Source organism: Aulonocara stuartgranti, assembly GCF_965226115.1.
Source record: "Aulonocara stuartgranti genome assembly, chromosome: 4".
NCBI classification, from domain to species: Eukaryota; Metazoa; Chordata; class Actinopteri; order Cichliformes; family Cichlidae; genus Aulonocara; species Aulonocara stuartgranti.
In genome coordinates this window covers 7,906,030-7,927,697 of record NC_138942.1, presented here as the reverse complement: position 1 = coordinate 7,927,697, position 21,668 = coordinate 7,906,030, and the positions used below count along the sequence as shown (strand labels likewise).

Below are 21,668 nucleotides of genomic sequence, written 5' to 3'. Positions count from 1 at the left end.
ATTTTATGTGGCAATTACGTGGCGATACAGGGAATCCATTTATTTTATTAGATAAATAAAAATACTCTGGGAAAACGATGAACAAGAGGGCTCACCTCATGCGCCACCATCCCGTGATCATGCAACCCGAGCAAATTTACATTTAATCGGCTCAGCAAACTAATGGCTCAGTCATACAAGTTAAAATTGTCCAGAGCTTGGAGGTGTTACGGCCAGTGATCGTGATTACATAGGTCACTTGATAGGAGGCAACCTTTCTGCAAACAGTTGCTGTCAAACTTGGACTGACTGCAATCACTCTGTGGTTGTCAAAGGTTTCATATATTTGCTTAAATAATTTATAAATGCGAACGCACAACTTGAGAGAACTCGACTCAAATGGCTGCCAGGTTGTAACCAGGTTAAACTCATATAGAACAGGTTGCTGAGTTCAAATGTCAATTTATTTCTGGAGAAGAAAAATTAGGGGATTTTTATGATAATTTATCACTGTTAATAACAACAACTTGACCACATGGCAACATTTATGACAGGTTTTAGTGACACTGTTGGTTTGCTTCAGTCTCATTTTGCAGCAAAAAATAAATAACTGAACTGAAAAAACTTTTATCTTATTGGATAAAAATTTCCAAACAGGAGGAGAAAAGAAGGGGAGTCGCCGACAGAAATGGGGAGGGAAAAGTCACAAAGACTAAGTAAAACAGGTCTAAAAGTACATAAAGTAGAGCAGGATGGCAATCAACAGGCGAGGGGAAAAAGGCAAATCAGACCATAAAAATATTGGAAAAAATAATAAAGGCACGAAATAAAATGGACACATACACAACAGAAACTTACAAATAAGAGGAGTTAACTGAAAAAAAGAGACATGGAAAAACTAATGACACAGCAGACCATGACAGATAGTTGATCGATTTTTATGACCTCGGTTGAAATGCCACATCTTGACCCCATTCATCACATCCCATCCCCCCCACTGTCACTCTTTGTTTTTCCTCCAGTAATCAATGAACATGCTAGGACCATGTTTTTTGTAAATTAGACTGTTCCTTCCTTTCCTGTAGTTCCTCAGGATTCATTATCTACATCTGCACCGATTTCCAAGAAGATAATGGTCATGTAAGTAGCCACAAATAGCACACCCTTATCAAGATGCCTGGGAGTGAGAGAGGTTGGCAGATCTTAGAGAGTGAAGCCTAGAAGTCGGAGTCGTTAAAAGGAGGCAGTCTGTGACTTTCATTCACATCGAAGATGATTCTTATAATTCCTGGACTCACCCCTCCCTTTCTTTCATTGCCTGTTCTTCATTTGTGGGATACCAGTTGCTCCCTCCGCCTCCTCCTCTCCCTTTCCCATGTGTCTAAGTCGTCAGGGCCACGTTTCAGCCAGGCTTTACGTTGCTAGGAGATGGCCCTGTTGCCGTGGCATTGGTCGTTAGGTGGTCTGCCTGCCTCGCGCAAATAGCGAGATTTGAGGAAGGAGGGAGGGAGATGTGATGGAGACGGGAACAGACAGTGGACAGAGCCCAGTGGTCAAGAGGAGGGTGGGGCCAGTCTGGCTGGGATTCTCCACTCATCATTATGATGAAGGAGCAGTAGGACCAACATCACCCATCCATCAATATGGAAAGGGGAGCCTGAGGGTTGTAATCTCATCTGTCCCCAACGTGAAATATTTAGTTTTTGGAAAGAAAATCTCATAAATATCAGATTTGCCACTTCATACTTCTTCTTTTTTCTAATCATTTTAACCCAATAAGCACCTCAATAGGACGGTGTAACATTTTTCCAGGCCAACCTTTCAATAAGAATGACATGCCAAATTCTACAGTACCACATATTTTGGTCACTATAATCCTGTTCATTCTAGCCAGCAAAGAAATCTCTTCTTAAAAGAAATTTTACTTGAAGTGATGGAGCATAAAATCCTCAATCCTTGGTCTTAGGAAAGAAAATCAGTTCTTAAGTTTAGGCTTAACGCTTCAGCAATCTGAATTACACAATACTTTGAAAGTTTTACTGCAAAATTTATTTTTAGTGGAAAGTTTCCTTGCACAATATTTCCAAGCTGAGCTGTAGTAGAACCATCAGCTATTATGAAGCTGATGAATGTTTATAAATGTAGATTACATTTTAAAAAGCAATACCTAAGTTGTCATCAGTTGAAAGCCAGTGGCTTCAAGTTTGCATTTCAGCAAAGTATTCCCTCTTTTGCTTTAAACACAAACTACTTACTTCCATGTAATCAACACTCCGTCTTCTTGAGGAAATCTGTTACTTCCTTCCTAATGCGTAGTGATTAAAACATCTTAATATTGTGGGGGGATGTCTGTTATTTGATAGAATGGGTGAATTTGATAAAATGAAGCAAAAAGTGATTTTGATTTTAGTTGGCCCATCATTAAAACATTCACTATTTTTATATTTAAGACACACTAATATTAAATAATGCATGTTTGAAGTGTTCATTATTCCCTCCATTTGCTCCGTTATCCTGTTACCACTTCTTATTTGCTGTGTACTGCTGCAACAATCTAATTTCCCCTCAAAGATTATTAAAGTCTCATCTAAACAAATATAATTTCTCATATACTGCATATTAAAGTCATATTTGAAGAGCAAGCTTGCAATATTTGTTTCCAGGCTGTGGTGTCAAGAAGGGAAATTGGAGGCAGATAATGTAAAGAAACACATATTGCTGTGGAAATGTTTTTGGAGGGATGATACTAGCTTCTTCTGTCTCAAAGAGAACTGTTTAAAAGCTTCCCTTTGCTCCTTTTCGCTATTTGCTCTTTCATCTCGCCTTAAATAATCAGCTTCTCCCTCTCTCCTCCAGGTGGGTGATGCCATGAGAAAGATGCAGGAAAGGAACAACATTGGCAAAGTGATCCTCACTACAGAGCCGATGCCCGAGGAAGAGAAGAAGGAGGAGACCAAGAAGGAGGATAAGAAAGAGGATAAGAAGAAAGAGGATAAGAAGAAGGATGACAAGAAGAAGGACGATGCCAAGAAGGATGACAAGAAGGATGACAAGAAGGATGACAAGAAGGATGACAAGAAGAAGGAGGAGCCCAAGAAGGAGGAGAAGAAGGAAGAGGAGAAGAAGGAAGAACCCAAGAAGGAGGAGAAGTGAGAGGGTTGAATGGATGGATAGTCAAGCAGACCAGCAGGGAGTTTGTGTCTTGGGATCTCGGGTGTGGTGTGGGATTGTGGGGATGGATTTGGCAATTTAGATGGATGGGGTGGGGTTGGGGGGGAAGTAAGAATGGGAATGGGTTAGAAGGATGGATTAGAAAATGATCACAGCATTGTCAGTCTTTCACATCCCCTCTCCATCACCTTTTGGGTCCACAATGACAGCGATTACTCAGACCTGGCTCCACCCACCTCCCCCTCCCTTCCTTTTCTTGCATTTATGTCTTAAAGATTCTGATCACATCGAAGCTCTGAACCTATCTTCCTCTCTGACATTGAGTGGAAACGGCCAAAAACAAAACAAAAAAAAAAAACATAACGATAATGGCAGAGACAGAAGGACCATGGAGGATTGTGGGTACGGTCCAGGCCTGGGGCAAATTACTGTTTCCCTGACAACAATGATCCCCACTCTCACACCGGCCCCACCCTCAACCCCGTGCCCCTCTGCACCTCAACTCCCACTGTGCTAAATTGTTCTGCTCTGACTTCCACCTGCCACCTCTGCTTCCCCATCCCCTCACTGTGCTGAGTCCCCACCCTGCCCCCACTCCACACACACACCTCCCACACCACCGCCCCTGCCCACCCACCTTCAGGCCGGACCCACAGACAGGCACAAAGACGGGCAGTAAAATGAGAGAACCACACCCACCCACACGTTGCTCTCAGTGTCCAACGCTTAGTTATGTCACCAAGGATGAGTCAGAGATGCCTGTGATTGGCTGGTGCACCTCCTCTGGAGATATTTGCATCATGGCTTTTATCATGATGTTTTATGGCTCAGACAATAGTGTTAATACTGCAAGACCTAACCCTGGTTGTCATTTATGTGGACTTAGCTTGAAGCTTGTATCGGTGTTCATATAAAGCAAGGCGAAACCTCTTAACAGTGCATTCGTTCCCACCAAATTAAGTGAAGCTAATATAGAATCTGCAGTTTTGCACTAGCCTGAATATGAATTTGCCTCATAATGAGCCTTTCAGTCCAACGTTGAATAGAGAGGCAGAAATCATTGCTCAGCTTCCTTCTCCTTAGTTACAGATTTTTCTAGCTGACCAACTGTTGGCAAGAAGTGCACAGTGCCAATTAAGGGAGAATTTGTTTCTGTTTAAACAAGTACAAACACAAACATAGTGTGATGAATGAAGCACTGTCATGTTGAGATAGCGAATCGTCTGAAATGAGCAAGTTAAGAAGGTGAATACCAGTTTAGTTTTTAGTTCACTCTGGATAAGGCTTTCTTCCTCCTCACTCCTCCTTGAGGAATTCCATGGCTCCTTTCACACCTGAGAGAGGAGAATTCACTTCAAGCTGGCGTACATACTCTCACTCTCTCTCTCTCTCTCTCTCTCTCTCTCTCTCTCTCTCTCTCTCTCTCTCTCTCTCTCTCTCTCTCTCTCTCTCTCTCTCTCTCTCTCTCTCTCTCTCTCTCTCTCTCTCTCACACTTGCACTACTCCACTCTCTCTCCCTCCTCTTGCCACTTCCCTCTCTATGGTCGGCATAGCAACAGGCGTCAGGCTCGTCAGAGATGGCACTGTGGTTTGTTTCTCCCCCTCTCCCAGAGTCTCTCCTTTCTGCTTCCTTAGTCTACATTTGCCAACAGTTGGTGCTGTCGACACGTACTTCAACAGGTGTAAAATGTATTGAGAATGAGGAGCTGAAGGCTTAGGCCTTTAAGACTCTATATAGAGAGAGCGATGTCTGCCTCCTCTTGAATATGATGAAATTGGACAGCACTTGCTTTAAGGTGGTCAAACTATTTTCCTCAAACTACACATGACACTGTGCAAAAGGAAGAGTGAATCTGCCCATGACAAGAAGCTCATGCTCACAACCAAGTGGTTAGATTAATAGCTTCCTACTTTGCACAGCCAGCTGCACTCTTCTTTTAGTCGGTAGGCGTAGTTGGGTAAAAGGAGAAAAAGTTCCTCAATGAAGCTGTTCTCAAGTTTTGTGGATTTGTTTGCATAACTGGGCCATGATTCCTGGAAAAAGATACTGCTGCTGAGCTGTTCAGATGCATTTCATTTGAGCACCTGAGGCAAGTGCCATATAGTTTCACTGTGTTCAAGAGAAGTTAGACACCTTTACAGCCGGTCTCTTGAAAACTGGGCACTGAGACCATCTAAATAGAAAAGTGGCACTACGGGTCAGAGAAAAGACATTTGTTTCTTTTCATTTTTTTGGAGAGTGAATTATCCCTTCAAGGCCAGTCCTTCATATTTCATTGCACCAAATCCTTCACGTCTGAGTCAATCTACTTTAAACCTTGACTATTTATCCACCTGCCCGCCTCACTGCCTGTCTGTGAGTCTGGCCTCTGTGTCAAGACTCAGATGGTGACTAGTGACTTTGTAAAAAACAAAAAAAACAAAAAAATGTTTCCGAAAAAAAGTTGTTGTGTTAGCATGAGTGGCCTCCCTCATGTGCTGTGTGTGGTTTGCCATTATGTGTGAAGATGTGCGTGTGTCCTCAGGTCATTTGTCAGGTTTTAAAAGCACCCCCCCCCCCCCAACTCCTACCAGACGTTCCCTCCTTACACTACTCTGCTACAGTACGATGTAGCTCTGAAACCAACCAACCAACACATCTTACTCTATCTCTCCCTCCTGTCTGATAAGAGGCCTGTATTATGAGGACAGTTGGTATTAGTATTTTGCACTCTGCTCGCTGATCTTAATGCACTTGCAAGCATGGCGGTCTCACTCCAGTCCAGCACAGGCTTTGATTTTGCTCCAGGTTTGCAGCCCATTTCCCATCATGCGCTCCCACTGTATCTGCTAAAGCTCACTGAAAGCACAGGTGGCACACACACACACACAGAAACACACAAACTCATGCAAAAGTCCCCTCATTTTCAGCTTGCCAACTTCTCCTGGGTGGCAGCTAAAATCAAAGCATTCATCCATCCTTGACTGTGGGAAGTAAAACGTGGAGCAGGTCCGAGCGACGTGGGCTGGAGTGTGACCGGCACGCTGGTGTGGGGAGTGATTGTGTCCTGTCAGCCTCTGGTTAGTGTTCTGTTCTAATCTGCTGGGCTCCCTTTGTGAACCTGTGGACGGTGCTTCTGTTCCGAGTGCCATGTGAGAAACAAACGCTTCAGTTTTGAAATGAGAAAAAAAAAAAAAAGATGTTTTACTTACTATGTTATTTTGATTTACCTTTATATTTTTGTTCGTTTGTTTGTTTTTTGTTATCCAAGGGTTTAAAGTTCAAAGCTCATACTCTTATGTGGGGACTTGCCAACCTGCACTCCTCTTTAAATGTGATGAAGTCTTTCTGTTGGTTTAAACCATGTGTGCCAAATTGTATGTATATTCCTCTGTCCATGCTTTGAATATTAACAGTGCATAAAAAAAAAATATGAAGAAAATTCTGTTGTTGGATGCATTTCCGTCAACCTTGAAGAAAAGAGGAAAAAAAAGAAAAATTCACACAAGTTGTCACATTGTGTCAGATTTATATCCCAAAATGCTCACAGGTGCTGACAGAATTTTGCTGCAGTTTATAAAAGGTTTAACACAATCTGTATTTGGTGATTGGTTGTAGTCTTGCTGAAGCATAGGCCTGCATTGTGCCTCTCTCCTTACCTCAATCTGAGATGTATTTAGTAAATGCTTTTCGCTGTGTTTTACCAGGTCTCACATCATATCAGCCCCAATAGGATGATTCCCTCTGTTGGTTTACAGCTATAACATCAGTATTACAGTGAAGAGGAACAAAACATGGTGGATTTAAGACTCAAAACTCCACCGCACCAAAAGACGGTCGTAAATCTGCAAATTTCCCCCAGCTCCAAAGCTCTGTGCTATTCCTCTCTATGGATTTCTTTTCTTTCAGTTTGTTTCCAAAATGGTTTGTATAACAAGTGAGGGACCAGATGTTTTTTACACAGCTGTGCAGGGAAGCCAGTACTGTAACACAGCTGAGCACAGCCTCTGCTTATTGGCTAATCATAGCTCAGTTCTGGCCTGCCCCAGACACAACATTTCCGCTTTGCAGTTGATCTCAGTTCACTCAAGGATTATTAAGAGTCATTCCTCTTTTCCTGTGCTGCATCTGCAAAACCTCTTGGCCGGTGCAACAGTTGCAGTCCAGCAGCCAGCCAAAAACTCCTCTCCATATCAGCCTCTTCCTTCTGCATACACATTCAAAGAAAATAGAGCATTACTTTGACATCTGGAATTTGAAATTGCATGCATTCATCTGCATGTGGAAAACAGATTAAAATCCCTTTTCTTTTCTTTTTTCTTTCAACATTTTCCCCGGGGTACTTTTGAACTGAGATGCCTTTGACATGAACTCAATCAGCGGGGTGGGTGTTTCGCGTCTTGAATTCGGGTTCAAGTGGATCCGTCGGTTAAAGTAAAACCCTCCCCTTCCTACTGTGGCCTGCAGCCTGAGAGCTTTTCCACCGTGGTGAAGCTGAATTGTAATCTCATCTTGAAATGGTTTCCCAGTCATTCCAGACACTTATGCAAGAGTACTTAACAACTCAGAGATGCAAGGGAGGAACAAAAAAAAGTATTTCAAAGTTTTCCAAAAAAATTAAAGTGTTTTGTTTTTTTGAACATTTTATATTTGATTATACTGTCACTCATAGTTTTAGATCTAAAGAAAGTGAGTACAGTGAGTGTTGTATTTCCAGCAGCTACTTTTCTATCCGTCTTGGCTTGAAGCTGTAGTCCCTCACAGCCACCCACCGTTTGCTTTGTGGTGATTTATTTCTTCTATATGGTTTCTCAGGTCATTCCAAACAGCAGTTTTCCCTATGTAGGAACCCACTTAAATCTCAATTTACTAACACACACATCATTGTTTCACTGAGTTAACTGCACAAACTGTCACACCGATTTTCCTTCACAGTACTCACATTTTATGTAAGCTTTAGTGTTCTAAGTCAAAAAAGGGAGGATGAAAGTGGCTTAGTTCCACATTCAGAGCCACTGTGTTCGCTACACTACGAACTCAAACGATCACATCTGCCTGCAGCTATTATCCTTAGCAGTCGTTTTTGAGATATTGCAATGCAGCTGCATTGCAGAGATGCTAAGGAAGTACAACCTGGCTGGGCGTGTCATGTACAGTACTAGAATGCATGTTTAGTCAACAACAACAACAACAACAACAACAACAACAACAACAAAATAAGGCATGTGTGTATGTACCGTTCTGTGTCTTTCACATTAGTTTAGTAGTCATGTAGTTGTGTGGTGTGTGTGAGAGAGGAGAATGCCAGCCTGCTGCCCCCCTGCGTCACCTGAGACCCTTCAGCATGGGAACCTCCATGGCAAGCTGGTACATTTACAAGACATCTTAACCTATCTCTGGGAATGCTTCAGAAACCCACTTCACATCCATCCTACTACACACCTGTCAGTGACCGCTGGTAACTTTCTACAAGGCATACCCAACAGGTTGATTTCTATATTTCCTATACTCTGTCCTTTCTTGTCTTGTTTTGGACAAGAAAGGACAGAAACTCTGTCCTTTCTTTTTTTTTTTTTCCCCTTCTTTGTTTTTAAATGGTTGCAAACACACTTTCTCGTCTCAACTTTGTTTTTTAAACCCTTTGAATTGATGCTGCTTCTGTGCTTGACTCTGGGTTTACTGCGTGGTGCCATGTTCTCCACATGGCCTTTAGAGCTTGTAACGCTTCAGTGTGTAATGTTACCATATGCCTTACATGTTTTCCAGGACTAATAAAAAAAAGCATAATAAAAAAAGACAGGAAATGTGCTTTTTTTATTTCTGTGCCCAGAAGCAAAGACAGATTTTTGACAATTAATTTATTAAATTCAGAATATTTTACAAATTACTGTCTGTTGTTCCTAAACTAAATGATGACTACAATCACACAGTGCGGTGCAAATTATTTGGTCTATACAGTACTGTGCATATTGAAGACTTTAATATTCATTTGTTCTGCAAAATAACCTGAAACGGTATTTTAAAAAAAATTGTCATGTGAAATACTATAGGCCCTTCACTCTTGAACAACTTGTTAAAAGAAAATTGGTAAAGGATGTTACAAAATTAAAATTCAGTCTTCAATGACTCCATTATTTAAAAGAGACTACAATTAAAGGATGGTAAGATATCAACATCTCACTATAACAAAGTGTGATTGTCAACTAATCAAAACCGCAAAACAGTGCTGTAAACACAAAGATCGCCAATATACTGCTATTTTTATATATAAAACAAGGAAGAAATACATTTTTTACATGTTTTAATCATGGGGCTTTTCTGTTGATTCCTCAATTCCAAGGGAGGTCAAGACCTCAGACAAGCGCGTCAAGTAAGTGGAATCTGGGTACCCATTCCTGAGAGAGACAAAGAGAACATTGTTCAGGTCAGGTCCATGGACTGACTATGACCTTTAATTCTGCAGCTCTCTCAGACATCCTCGCTGGCCTCACTCACCCTGATTTGCCTCCCTGTAAGCTGGTCTTGTGTGGGATGCCGTCCCAGGTCACCCTTGCATCTGTCCCTTTGCCTGTCACTGTGAAGGTGAGTCCCTGCCTGAAGGCTTTCTCCAGCCTGGGCAGCAGCTTCTTTGTCGGCTGACAGTCTGGAAAGTAGGCTTCAAATAGCCCTCCCTTAAATGGTTTTCCAGGAGATGGATGCCCATCCTGATAAAACGCAACACAAAGAGCGCAGTCATGAACAAGGTCTCGGTATTGCAGTGTATAAGCTGAAAGGCAGCCTATAGCTGCATGCTATTTTGCAGGAGAAGGTCAGAATTGTAACTGCAGCCTATTTTATTTTAACAACAAAATAATGAATACTGGCTGATATCTGCAGATCTCAGCCGATCAAGAAACACACATATATGAACTCATAGCAACAATGTGAATCAGAATATGCCTCTGAAGTTTAGCTAATTCTTTCTTGACACCCTGTAGGAGTCAACTAAAACACAGGTAAAAGACAAACTAATGCTTAAAATTAGAGAAATCATAACTCAGAGCTTTAATATGTCTGCACACACCTGATGTGTAACAAGGGCTCTGTACAGAATTGAACTATTTATAACGGATTTAAGAAAAGGTCCTAACTGAGCAGCCTTTCTTATTCTGTCTCATTTGTAGTCTCTGAAATGAAAGCTTAGAAGGTGCGCCAGTGTAATTTCTCATTCAGATAAAGCACAACAAAATATCAGCGAGAAATGTTTTTAAGCCACTCACCGCTTGGATACCATCAGGAATGCTGTAAGTGATCTTGATAGTACAGAACTTGTTGTAACCTGGCAAAGTGATGTTTAGTTTAGATTTTACAATTTTGCCCAGGATGCCCCGAGGTTTCTGCTCCGTCTCATGACAAACTCTGCAGCGGACATGTACCGTGTCCAAGCACTTTGAGCAAAAAGTAGTTCCACATTTTGTTCTCTGCACAGATATCCCAGTTTCTCCACAAACACAGATGTTCCCCAGCCTCTCCTGGCCTGGTTTGGCTTCCCCTGGGGTGTTCTGGATCTCTGCTTCTTCTTGACCTACACTGCCTATCTGCGTAGCAGGTAAGGTGGTCCCTTTCTCAGTGCGGGTTAATGTTGATCCGACACCATTCAGACCCCTCACACTATCATTTCCTGGTGTAGACTGACTGACAAATGACTTAGCCTTCTGTCCATCCATCTCCATTGGATCTATAGGCTTGACTTTCTCCTTAATGACATGATCTTGCCTTGCCAGACCAATAGATCCACTCACAATCTCCCTCCCACCAAAGTCACTTCTGTAGGTTGTCCTCCATTCCCGACTCCTACTTGTACCATCAGCATTGCCTGGTTGGCTCTCTCTAATCACCTGAGAGTTACTGTTAAAGTGCAAGCTAGTGCTTTTATCTTCATTCATTTGAAAAGAAGTTGGGGAATATTGGTATTTGTCAGGTATTTGAGCCGAGTCTCCAGAAAATACTTCCCGCAGGGTAGCACCTACCTGGGAACACAACTGCCGTGGACCAAGAAGATATAAGCTCTTGGCTAATATCTCGATAGTAACCTTCTTAAAGCGGCTCCGCACTTCAGAACAACAAGCTTGTAAGGTTTCATCTGCTTTGTCAGTGATACCCAGTTCAGACAAGGACACCTCCTGCACAGAGAAGTCTGAACTAACTGAGTCAACCAGCTTCTGCAAACCTAGATGACATGAAGTCACTTTGGATGAGTTTGCTCCTCTTATGGTAACAGTCAGCTCATGACTACCTAAGCTGCTCTCTTTTAACTGGACATCAGAAGCTAGATCTTCCACTCGGTAGCTGTATGATTCTTTTATATGTTTCCACATTATCCTGGATACTGTAAGATCTGCAGTATAGACTTCCTGCTTGTCCCTTCCTGTTTGGGTACTGAAGCTAGAAGACCTGCCCCTGGCTCTGACTGTGGACTTGCTGCTATCTTCTTGACTCTTCTGACTCATAACTTGAGCCTTCTGCTGAGGCGTTCCTGAGAAACTACTGGCTCGCTTCAAGGTGGATCTGGATCCAGCAGACTGAGGTGCAGGACTTCCTGACAAACTGGACTGTGTACCACTAAAAGGGGATGATGAATTCTTAGGTCGAGCATCTGTTAAATCTGGATTCAAAGAGGTTCTATTTTGAAGCGAGGAAGATGCCAAACTAGATCCAGTCTTGAACAAAATGTCTCCTCCTGTGTTTTGGGGTACTGCTCTGGAAACTGCCTCACCAGAAGTCCCTGCTGTTTCTGAGAGTACATCATACCCTAACATTGGCCCTTGGCGTGTTTGTCTGCTGGGAGATGAGTTTGTTCGTAAAGTGAAGTCAGCTGGTCGACTGCTTAACGCAGCTAGCCCAGAATCCTTAAACCGGGCAGCTAGTTTATACCTTCTGGCTCCTTCAGCTCTTCGTTCATCTTCCTCTGACTTCAGCATCTCATCTAGCTTATCATCCCCCGATGCTACAGTGGAGGGTGTGGGGAGAGTGAATCTCTCCTCATCAGTCTGAGGGTATAAACTTGAACCATATGAGGGAAATCTCAGGAGACTAGCTACATCTTCCTTTTTATCTCGCTGGTTAACATTGTCCAGGAGAAGAAACTGCTTGGCCTCTGACACATCACTACTGCTTCCAATAATATAAATATTTTTTTCATCTTCATTCAGAATAAGTTTGGGAAGTCTGACACTTAAGTTCTCAATTGCCCTTTGCAGGCCTCCACTGGGGTGCAGGATAGCTTTGGGCAGCTGGGATCGACGGATTTTGGCCTCAATGTCCTCATGAAGCTGACTTATAGCCTTTCTGGCTATCTTCAAGCGCTCCTCCTCTAGACCATCCTCCCCAACTGCTGCTGTAACATGCAGAAACAGAGTGGTCAAACCCTGACTTGTTACATCCACCACTTCAACCCCATACTGCTTCAGGATATGCTGGTATTCCTTCCGGCAGTGTTTCTGTAGGTACTGAAACATGTCTCCATCCATAATTAGTGAGAAATCATCCGCAGAGGTTGTAGAATGCTGCAAAGCAGCTCCATCTGCCTGACCAGTGTCCTCCCAGGTATAACCACCAGGTGTCAGGTCTCTTTCTGAACTTAAACTGTAGTTGTCAGTTGGCCTGTCAATGTGATTTTTTTCTTTGTTGTCTCTTTGCTTGTTGGCTTTTCTGCTCTGATCTTCTGACTCCTGTGTATAATGCTTCTGTGCTTTTTGAACAGACCGGAAACCACTGGAAGTAGGCTGACTCAAGTCTTTTGAGTTTTCTGCTGAGTTTGAGCCTCCAGGATGACCCAGTAGTTGTGCCAAAGCTGCCTGCACTGTGGAGTAAGAGCCAAATATTGTAGAGCATTTCTCAGTAGCAGTATAGTTGATCTGGACATCGTGGTGGCTCTGAAGAAGGCTTGTCAATGCCATGATTCCCCCTGGAAGCTTGCTGTAGTCAATTGTTGCTGATAAGCTTAAGACGACCTATGATGATGAGAAAAAGAAAAGAGAAAAACAAATTAATTACTAATAATTTTACACTGTATCTGTTGAAATTGTGCAGAGCAGCAGCTAAATCTACCTGATCTGGAGCGAAATCTTCACAATGCTCAGTTACCGTGAGCTTATACTTCTTCCCATCCACATCCAGAACGTGTAGCCTGTGGTGAATAACTCTCTGTGCCACTGTGCGAGAGGGGTCATCAGAGAGAAATCAATCACAGTCTGTGAAGCATCCTGACTAAGTGTTTCTACAACTGGCCACTCCATTGACTTCAATGCCAACATTCCAGTTTAGTGTAAATCACTGGTGGCAGCAGACAGTGTAGTACAGTGTATTACTTTTGTAAATGAATGCCATATTTGGTTGGTTTACAGTTGTTTAGTGTTAATACAGTCAGTATAATATGTAACTAATCCGCCCTATTTTCCTTCGGGATTAATAAAGTATTCTGATTCTGATTAATGAACAGTATTTTTGCAATGAAAGACCGCTGACACAGAACATTTAGTTATTCAGACAGTAATCACTCTGATCTACACAGCAGATGAGGAGACGTGAACATACACTGAACCTACTGACCTCCGCTGTCCTCGAAGGTGATGAGAGCAGCCAGAGGCGTTGCCTTGAGGAAGGTGACAGAGTCTACTTCCCCTCCTCCATTTCTTTTTCTAAGGAAGTAAATCAATAGCTTGTCTTTCAGTGTGTTATCCTCGATGTCTGTGGGCAGTCCACACACCTTCACAGTCCTGCCTGGTTCTGCCATCTGCTGGAAGAAACACAATCACTGTTGCTGTGAGAAGGAAAACTCTCGAAGCTGAATGCAAGGCTAAACACTAAAATGTTTTCATTTTGCATTAATGGTGAACATGAAAATCAAAATGATGATGGCTAAAATTTAGAACATGACATCTCTCAGTGAAAGACCCCACAACTGTGAATAGGAATTGAAACATATTTGATAGTCCAACTCCCTCTGTTGGGGGTTACCAGGAAAGTACATCAACACAGAAAACTATCCTCAGTTTCCATCAACAGAGAATATTTTTCATTAAATTGTAGGGAAAAAATGTCTAGACACTTTGCAGCTGGTTATTTGAAGCAACAGCAGGCTAACACCAAAAAAATATATCATTGTAATGTCAAAACTACTGAGATATCCAGACTGCTATGTGGAAACGAAAGACTAGAAAACGCGTAGACTTCGTGTATTGCGTACATGTTTGTCCAATATCAACAGGAGTGTAAATTTCGTGTGTAAAATTGTACCAGTGAGGTTAACGCCCCTTACTCCCCTTCTTCCTGCTTCCCACGACTAGTCTGTAACTAACTGACAAATAATAAGCTGCTCTAAAATGCCTTTTTAAACCAGATGTTGCTTGTAATACACGGCAGATGTTACTGGATTCAAAGTTGCCAACACCTGTGTTAATTGTAAAATAAATCTGATCAAATTAATAAAAAAAATTAATTCAACTTGCGAAAAAGAAGCGCTTTTGTGTGCTCGTGTCTACACGATGTGAAAACACATCTGCGAGCGTTAAGAAAAGCCACACTGCAGCCAGACGACTGTCAAGGAAGTAGAGAAAATCAAAAACATCTCGACTGCCAATCTTCTTAGCGCATATCGACAGATCTTCTATTTGCGCCCGAGGCAGTTACGGTGTGTCGCATTCTTTGGATATCTTTCAGATTTGCAATCATCACTGACCTTAAAACGCTTCCACGACCGTTTCTTGCTTTCTTTCAAAGATCGTCACTCTTTACGAGCAATGGAAGAAAAGTGAAACTACCGGTTGTGCGATTTTTCTTCCCCGCGCTAGGGGGCGACAAAGTGTCATGTGAGTCGGTGCGTGCAGAAGTTTGCGGGTCTATTATCTGTATCATACAAATTCCCAAACTGTTCCTTTATACGTGGTTATTATTATGATTAATATTAGTAGTAGTAGTAGTATTTGTTTGTTTGTTTATTTGTTTCTTCTTTCATCTGCCTTTTTTAGGGGTGGCTACGGTGGTTCATCTGCCATCTCAATCTGTCAGCACGATTTTTTGGGCTTAATTTGTGAAAATAAATTAATTAATTAATGTATAAAAATACAGGAAAGGTTCTGGTAGCCCACTGTCCAGATTTTCAAGTAATTATAAAACTGAAAGTTCTTGTTAATTCATAGAAAAAGTAGTTTTTTTTTATTTTGCTGTTGACTCATTGTAAAAAAACTGAAACAAGAACTGTCATTTCTTTGCAAATCTAATACTTAATTACATTAATGTAGTATGAAAATGACATGGTCTTTATCAGTAGAAAGAACTGTAAGATTTGTGAAAATGCAGGTAAAAGTCCAAAATTTATGTCCTCCTTCAAGTTTGCCAAATCAGTCTAAGGGGGCAGATTGGAGTAAGGCCCCCGGGCCTTACATTTGACACATTTGACGCTCTGGAGCATACCTCTTACCTCTCTTTTCCAGTTACACCCTACTCTTATACTAGTATTCCTACTACTACTACTACTACTACTACTACTAATAATAATAATAATAATAATAGTCTGACCTCCCTGACATCCTCTAGTTACAACAAGAGCCAAAACGTTATTGTCTAAGGAATGTAAAATACAGTCTTGAGTCTGAGTCTTAGTAACCAGTATACTGATGCTATGTAGCAATATGTGTTCTGTTTTCTACATTTTAATCAGTATAAGCCAAGAGTGGATGATAATAATGTATTTTAATTATATTTAGGCGAGCCGCAGTCAGTAGGTGGCAGTAATTAGTTTGAATACTGACTAAGTCATAGAAGAAGAAGACTGTTTTGTTACGTCCAATCAGATGCTTTGTTGCTTCATCCAGTGCGCAGGCGCTGTGTAGCAGATATTTCATGTGCTGTACGTCGTGTCCGGTGGAGGTCACAGACATCCGAGCAAAGTGAGGTAAGTTATGACATACGTTATGTGTGTGACAGTAAAATTACTTAACTTTTTATCGAAATGTCATTGTATTAGCCATTGGAAGTGAAACGGAGAGACGTTTTATGTGCTATTTACAAGACAGGTAGTGTTACAAGATTAAACGAACACGAGCGACCACTTTGCATCAGCGTGGGATAACATGCGTGCAGTCACCCGGCGTGCAACTTGGATTTACCTGTCGCACGCTTTTTAATCGTTTTACGTATCTTATTGTCTTATCTGTAGTATTGCATCGGCCTTAAATCTAAGCTGCGGTGCTCTGTTTAGTTATGTGCTTGCAAGATGTCTCAGTTCAGTTAGTAGATAAGCTAATGCTAGCTAGTTAGCCAAATTAGCTAACAACCACAGCCTTGGTGTCAGTCCAGCTCAAGGCCAAAGCCAACTGTTATTTGAAAGAGGGGATTTAGCCTGGATTTCCAAGGTCCGTCACAGGATTATGGTGCATTGCGTAGGTGTAGAGGTGGAGATGTGTAGAAAGACATTCAAAGTGTTTTCATTGTCACCAGGTTGCTGTCATGGCCAAGTTATTTGAGTCCATTGGGAAGTTGGGGCTTGCCCTCGCCATCGGTGGAGGTGTCGTGAACTCAGCCCTTTTCAACGGTGAGTCCTAGAAAGATCCATGGTCTAATGGAATTTTACATGTATAGGAAAACATGCTCAGTCATCAAGCATAAAAATGATTAATTTGGTAAAAATATATATTTTGTATAAACCACATTTCCGAAAGAATTCAAGAGGTTTGGGAAGGCAGCAAAAGCTAATGAATAGCTAGCTACCTGATAGTGTTGCATGCAGATGAGAAAAGCAGTTGTTTTAGTTTTACGAACATGTGTTATTCTGAAGTGAGATTTTGGTATTACACTTAGGGTTACACTTAACCTCTTTTGCTAATTTAGGATGCCTTTGGTCTACTCTGTGTAGCACCTATATTAGTTGCCTTTGTTTGGTTAAGCTGATGAATTCATCAGCATTCCAGATCATAAACGAGAAAAACTGACCTTGAATTTATTCCTATTTATTCTATTTATCCCTTTTGTATACTCTTTATTTATATATGTCTCTGTATTTATATATGTGTATATATGGTATTCTGCTCACGTTCTGTAACTTCTGTTGGTGCTGTGCTATTTGGAAACTGAATTTCCCAGAGGAATCCACCCGAGGGATTAATAAAGTTCTATCTTATCTCTTAATAAAAATAAAATTAAAAAATAAATTTTTCATGTTAAACTATTTTTTCTATATGTGATTCTCTGTCCTCCTCGTTGCAGTTGATGCAGGTCACCGGGCTGTGATCTTTGACAGGTTTCGAGGTGTTCAAGATGTTGTTGTTGGTGAGGGAACCCACTTCCTCATCCCCTGGGTTCAGAAACCTGTCATCTTTGATTGCCGCTCCCGTCCACGCAATGTGCCTGTTATCACAGGCAGCAAAGGTATGCAAGCACTCCAAGGAACTTTAGTTTCTGCAAATTAAGTGTTTGTCAAACTAAGAAGGCTTAGCTTTGTGGTGTGGTGAAGACTTGAATTAGCCACTCTTAAATGTTTAGTTTTTCTAACATTAAAAGACATGTAGAGGGTATGTCAGATGTTTTTGAACACTTAAATTTTCCAGTTGTTACTGAAATTTATATAACTCGGTGTATGCTGAAATAAAGTGTACAACAGTAACAAAAACATTTAGAATTAAAAAATAATAATAAATTAAAAAATCATGGAGTGCCATATTCTAAATTTGAGACACTCTTCAGATGAATCTTGCCATTCCTTCTACAGTGGCAGTGTAGCCAGATTTTTCCCTAGAACTGCGTGCTTTGCTCTTACAAGTTGTTTTGATTTCAACCCAGAATGCTGTGAAGTGGAATTAATGGGTTAGCAAGTTCTGTCTGATGGCTCAATTTTTAACTGGCTAGAATGCCATGGCAACTCTGCACTGAGATCTAAAATGTTCTAAAAGACATTATCATCAGTTTGTTCTAGCTGAAGTTATATTTTGTAAGAGCAATAAAGAGTCTTAACTGAGCAAATATGTTCATACACAAACCTCTTGAGCTGTGTCTTAGTAATATGAACAAAGAAAACCCATTGTTACAGTTGTGTGTGTTGTGTTGCATTCTAATGTAAATGCAGTAAAAAAAAAAAAAAAAAAAGAAGAAAGAAAGAAGAACCACCAACAGAAAGAAAGAAAAAAAAATATTCATATGGTAAAATAAGAATAGCCGTGGGGGCTTTCCATTAAGAATTCAAAAGTCTCTAAAGGGCATTACAAAGTGATGAATACTTTGACCACCTGTCAGTATTGTTTGCATTCTCACAAACCATGGTTATTTAAGTTTTGAGATCATGATGGTTTTGAGATCTATTATTCGACGTCACACTTGGGGTTGACCTACTTTTTAAATCTATCATCAGTTGTTTGTTGCACACTTGTTTGGTTAAGTTGGTGACTGTGTTTTCACAAGGTATGTGCTTATAGGGCTTTATAAATGTTTTTTTTTATACTTTGTCCTAATTTATGGCAAAGTCTCTTTCATTTGATTTGGTCAAGAACTTAAGTGTTTTCTACTTGGCCTTGATTTGCTTAAATGGCCTAAATGGACTTTCTGAATGTACAGAATTAAATGGCAATGTTAAGTTTATTTATTTATTTGGTGAATTCATGACTACAATCATTCTAGTTCTTAGCTGTAGCATTAAAAAGCATTTATAGCTTAATGTCACATACGCCTCTTGACCACTGTTCCCTCTAAGCTGAGCCTGTGAGCAATCGTGCACTGCTGACACAGTCTACGCGCACAGAAAATCAGCGAAATAAAATAAATACATGTATTTACTTTCATTCCAATTCAGGCTGGATTTTTTTTTTTTTTTTTTTTGTGCACAGCGCAGATTTTCTGTGTGGGGAGACCATGTTAGCAGTGCGCGATTGCTCACGTACTCAGCTTAGAGCGAACATTGCTCTTGACTAAACTAGGTACATTTTGTACAGAAGAAAAGTGAAATGATGCACTCCCCCCTTCTAGTGTTGCGCACACACACAGCCTGATGAAGAAAGTCTGCCATGATATAAGTTCACAGCCGCTGCATTATTGGTTTTTCCTGGAATTGTAGGTTTTGTTGAACTAGCTAATACAAAGAAAACATTCAATTGTGTTGAATGTCCTTTGTAGTTTTGGCCTCAGTGCATCCCAAAACAGCTGAGGGAATTTAAATCTGGAGACTAAACTTCCTGCCATGTTCTACCTTTTATTTATTTGATTCAGTTGCCGCCCCCCCCCCCACACACACACACTATTCTGATAGCTATATTATTGCCCTTATAATGTGTCAGAGGTTACTGTAACATGATTCATTGCAATGCTGCTTTTGTGTTATTTAAACTGTCACAGGTTTGATTTAAAAATGTGGAAAAATAGGAATGTTTGAACCCACAACTCTCATTTGATTTGATAACTGTGTAAACATTCCCAAAGGAGGAACTTGTTTGTTTGTATTTTACACAGAAAATTTTAGTCCATGAACACAAACACTTGTTTTAATGTGTAGGCCAATGTATACAGTGTGATTAAGGTCTGAACCATTCACCCTACAGATCTGCAGAACGTTAACATCACGTTGCGTATCCTCTTCCGGCCGGTGACAAACCAGCTGCCACGCATCTTTACCAGTATTGGTGAGGATTATGATGAGAGGGTGCTGCCATCTATCACCACAGAGGTCTTAAAGGCTGTAGTGGTGAGTAACAATCCATTAAAGGCCAAACAAATTGGCTGAATGTATAATGAACAGAGTCAAAAAGCGCTTAATGTTTCTCTCTCTCAGGCTAGGTTTGATGCTAGTGAGCTCATCACTCAGAGAGAGCTTGTGTCCAGGCAGGTCAGTGAGGACCTCACAGAAAGAGCCTCCACCTTCGGCCTAATCTTGGATGATGTTTCACTGGTATGAAGTTGATGGAAAATTATGCAGCATTGTTTTATACTATCCTTGGGTTGTGTGTTTAACTGCAGTAACCTGCTGTATTGTGTTCTTTCAGACACACTTGACCTTTGGCAAGGAATTCACAGAGGCTGTTGAGATGAAACAGGTGGCCCAGCAAGAGGCAGAGAGAGCCCGTTTCGTTGTAGAAAAGGTACTTCTAACATTGCATGTAATCCCTGTACTATGAGCGCATTCTAAAACTGTGCATACAGCTTTATCGTTTTCATTTTATCATTTTAGGCAGAGCAACAGAAGCAGGCAGCCATCATTTCAGCAGAGGGAGATTCTCAGGCTGCTTTACTCATTGCCAACTCTCTGATGGAGGCTGGTGATGGTCTGGTAGAGCTCCGTAAGCTGGAAGCCGCTGAAGACATCGCCTTTCAGCTGTCACGCTCCCGCAATGTCACTTACCTGCCCTCCGGACAGGGCACATTGCTTCAGTTGCCCCAGTGATAATGTCACACCCATGTCTACCACCTCCCCTCACTGTCTCCAGCCATTACATAGGCCATGGACGTGGTGGTTGGAGGATTCAATAAAGGATTCTCCCAACATCACACACATTCCTCCCACTATTTCTCTAACCAAATCAGGACTGGGCTCCGCTGATGGCAGTATGGTGGGAGACAAAGTGAGAGACCTATGATGGTTAAATTTATGAAGTCCTTTTATGTAAGGAAGTGAAGGGGTTTATTACTCTGTGATAACCTAAAATATATATATAGTACTCTGTTTTGAGAATTGTCAGTGCAGTAAATTCTGTCAAGATTCAAGTTATGTCAAAGTGAAAGCACTTAATGAGTGGAAAGCAACAGTCACTTGTACATCAAAGAAAACATGTGATTTCTTTAAACAATAAATGTGAATGGTAAATGCCATTCTGTTGTGCTTGGAAATTTCATCAAATTGTGTTTCTGTTTTGAAATCTAAATGAATTGTCAATCTTTCTGATGACTGCAAGGTATGTGTCTTGACATTGTTTATTCATTTGGCTTCAGTCATTCAGGCTTACTAGAGAATTTTATTTTAATTTTTTTTAAATGTCTGCCGCCTTCTTTCAGATACCTTTGTCACACTGATGTTACTCCGAATCAATTGGAATATGCTTAGCAAGTGGTACAGGATGGTACTTGATTCTTTTCTTTGCTATCTTCAGTTTGTATGGAAAAAAAATCTAAGCCCCGTGTTGCAGAAAAGAATGAGTTATTAAATCGCCTTTCTGCCACTCAATTGTCAGTCTTTTTGGCCAAGGCACAGAGATGTTTTACACAGGCATAACTGTCACTGGGGTTGGGGGTGGCATTTATTTTGTCTTGCTTTAAGAAAATAAAAGGTACACCATTTAAAAAAAAAACTATATACTAAAAAAAGTGTTTCAAACTGGAAGGAATAGTATTTTTTTTAATTAAAGGGAAGATTTATTTTGTATTGACAAAAGTAAACTATGAAGATAATTTGATTCTTTAGAATGAGACATAGTTTCGACACTTTTTTTTTCTCCTGTGTTCTTTATATACATCCATGCATTTTTTTAAAAATGTTTTAATATCGCAGAAATATGCAGTTCAGTCATTTTCCCGAGAGTCTTCA

At 40.9% G+C, this 21,668-nt stretch overlaps 3 protein-coding genes across 4 annotated transcripts in view; 2 read left to right on the top strand and 1 right to left on the bottom strand.

Moving 5' to 3' along the window:
* Window positions 1-3,513, top strand: part of vat1 (vesicle amine transport 1) — a 32,896-nt gene extending 29,383 nt beyond the window's left edge. Inside the window, exon 6 of the mRNA XM_082529072.1 lies at window positions 2,836-3,513. Within this exon, the coding sequence (XP_082385198.1) occupies window positions 2,836-3,132 (297 nt within the window). The 3' untranslated portion in view covers window positions 3,133-3,513. The remainder of the gene's footprint in view (window positions 1-2,835) is intronic.
* Window positions 3,514-4,548: 1,035 nt separating this feature from the next.
* LOC309704084 (uncharacterized protein) lies at window positions 4,549-14,939 on the bottom strand. 2 transcript variants are annotated; one of them, XM_082529029.1, is made up of 6 exons: window positions 14,850-14,939; window positions 13,721-13,904; window positions 13,220-13,323; window positions 10,390-13,122; window positions 9,626-9,834; window positions 4,549-9,525 (listed from the first exon to the last, which is right to left on the bottom strand). In XM_082529029.1, exons 2-6 carry the CDS (start codon window positions 13,902-13,904, stop codon window positions 9,432-9,434), a joined length of 3,324 nt encoding a protein of 1,107 aa, XP_082385155.1. In that variant the 5' UTR covers window positions 14,850-14,939; the 3' UTR covers window positions 4,549-9,431. The 2 variants fall into 2 exon arrangements, with proteins under 2 accessions (XP_082385155.1, XP_082385156.1); XM_082529030.1 differs by having other exon boundaries at window positions 13,721-13,907; window positions 14,850-14,932.
* A 1,033-nt stretch (window positions 14,940-15,972) lies between these two features.
* Window positions 15,973-21,303, top strand: phb (prohibitin). The gene is made up of 7 exons (XM_082529106.1): window positions 15,973-16,064; window positions 16,610-16,703; window positions 17,375-17,536; window positions 19,693-19,835; window positions 19,923-20,039; window positions 20,134-20,229; window positions 20,319-21,303. Exons 2-7 carry the CDS (start codon window positions 16,619-16,621, stop codon window positions 20,529-20,531), a joined length of 816 nt encoding a protein of 271 aa, XP_082385232.1. The 5' UTR covers window positions 15,973-16,064; window positions 16,610-16,618; the 3' UTR covers window positions 20,532-21,303.
* The last annotated feature ends 365 nt before the right edge of the window (window positions 21,304-21,668 follow it).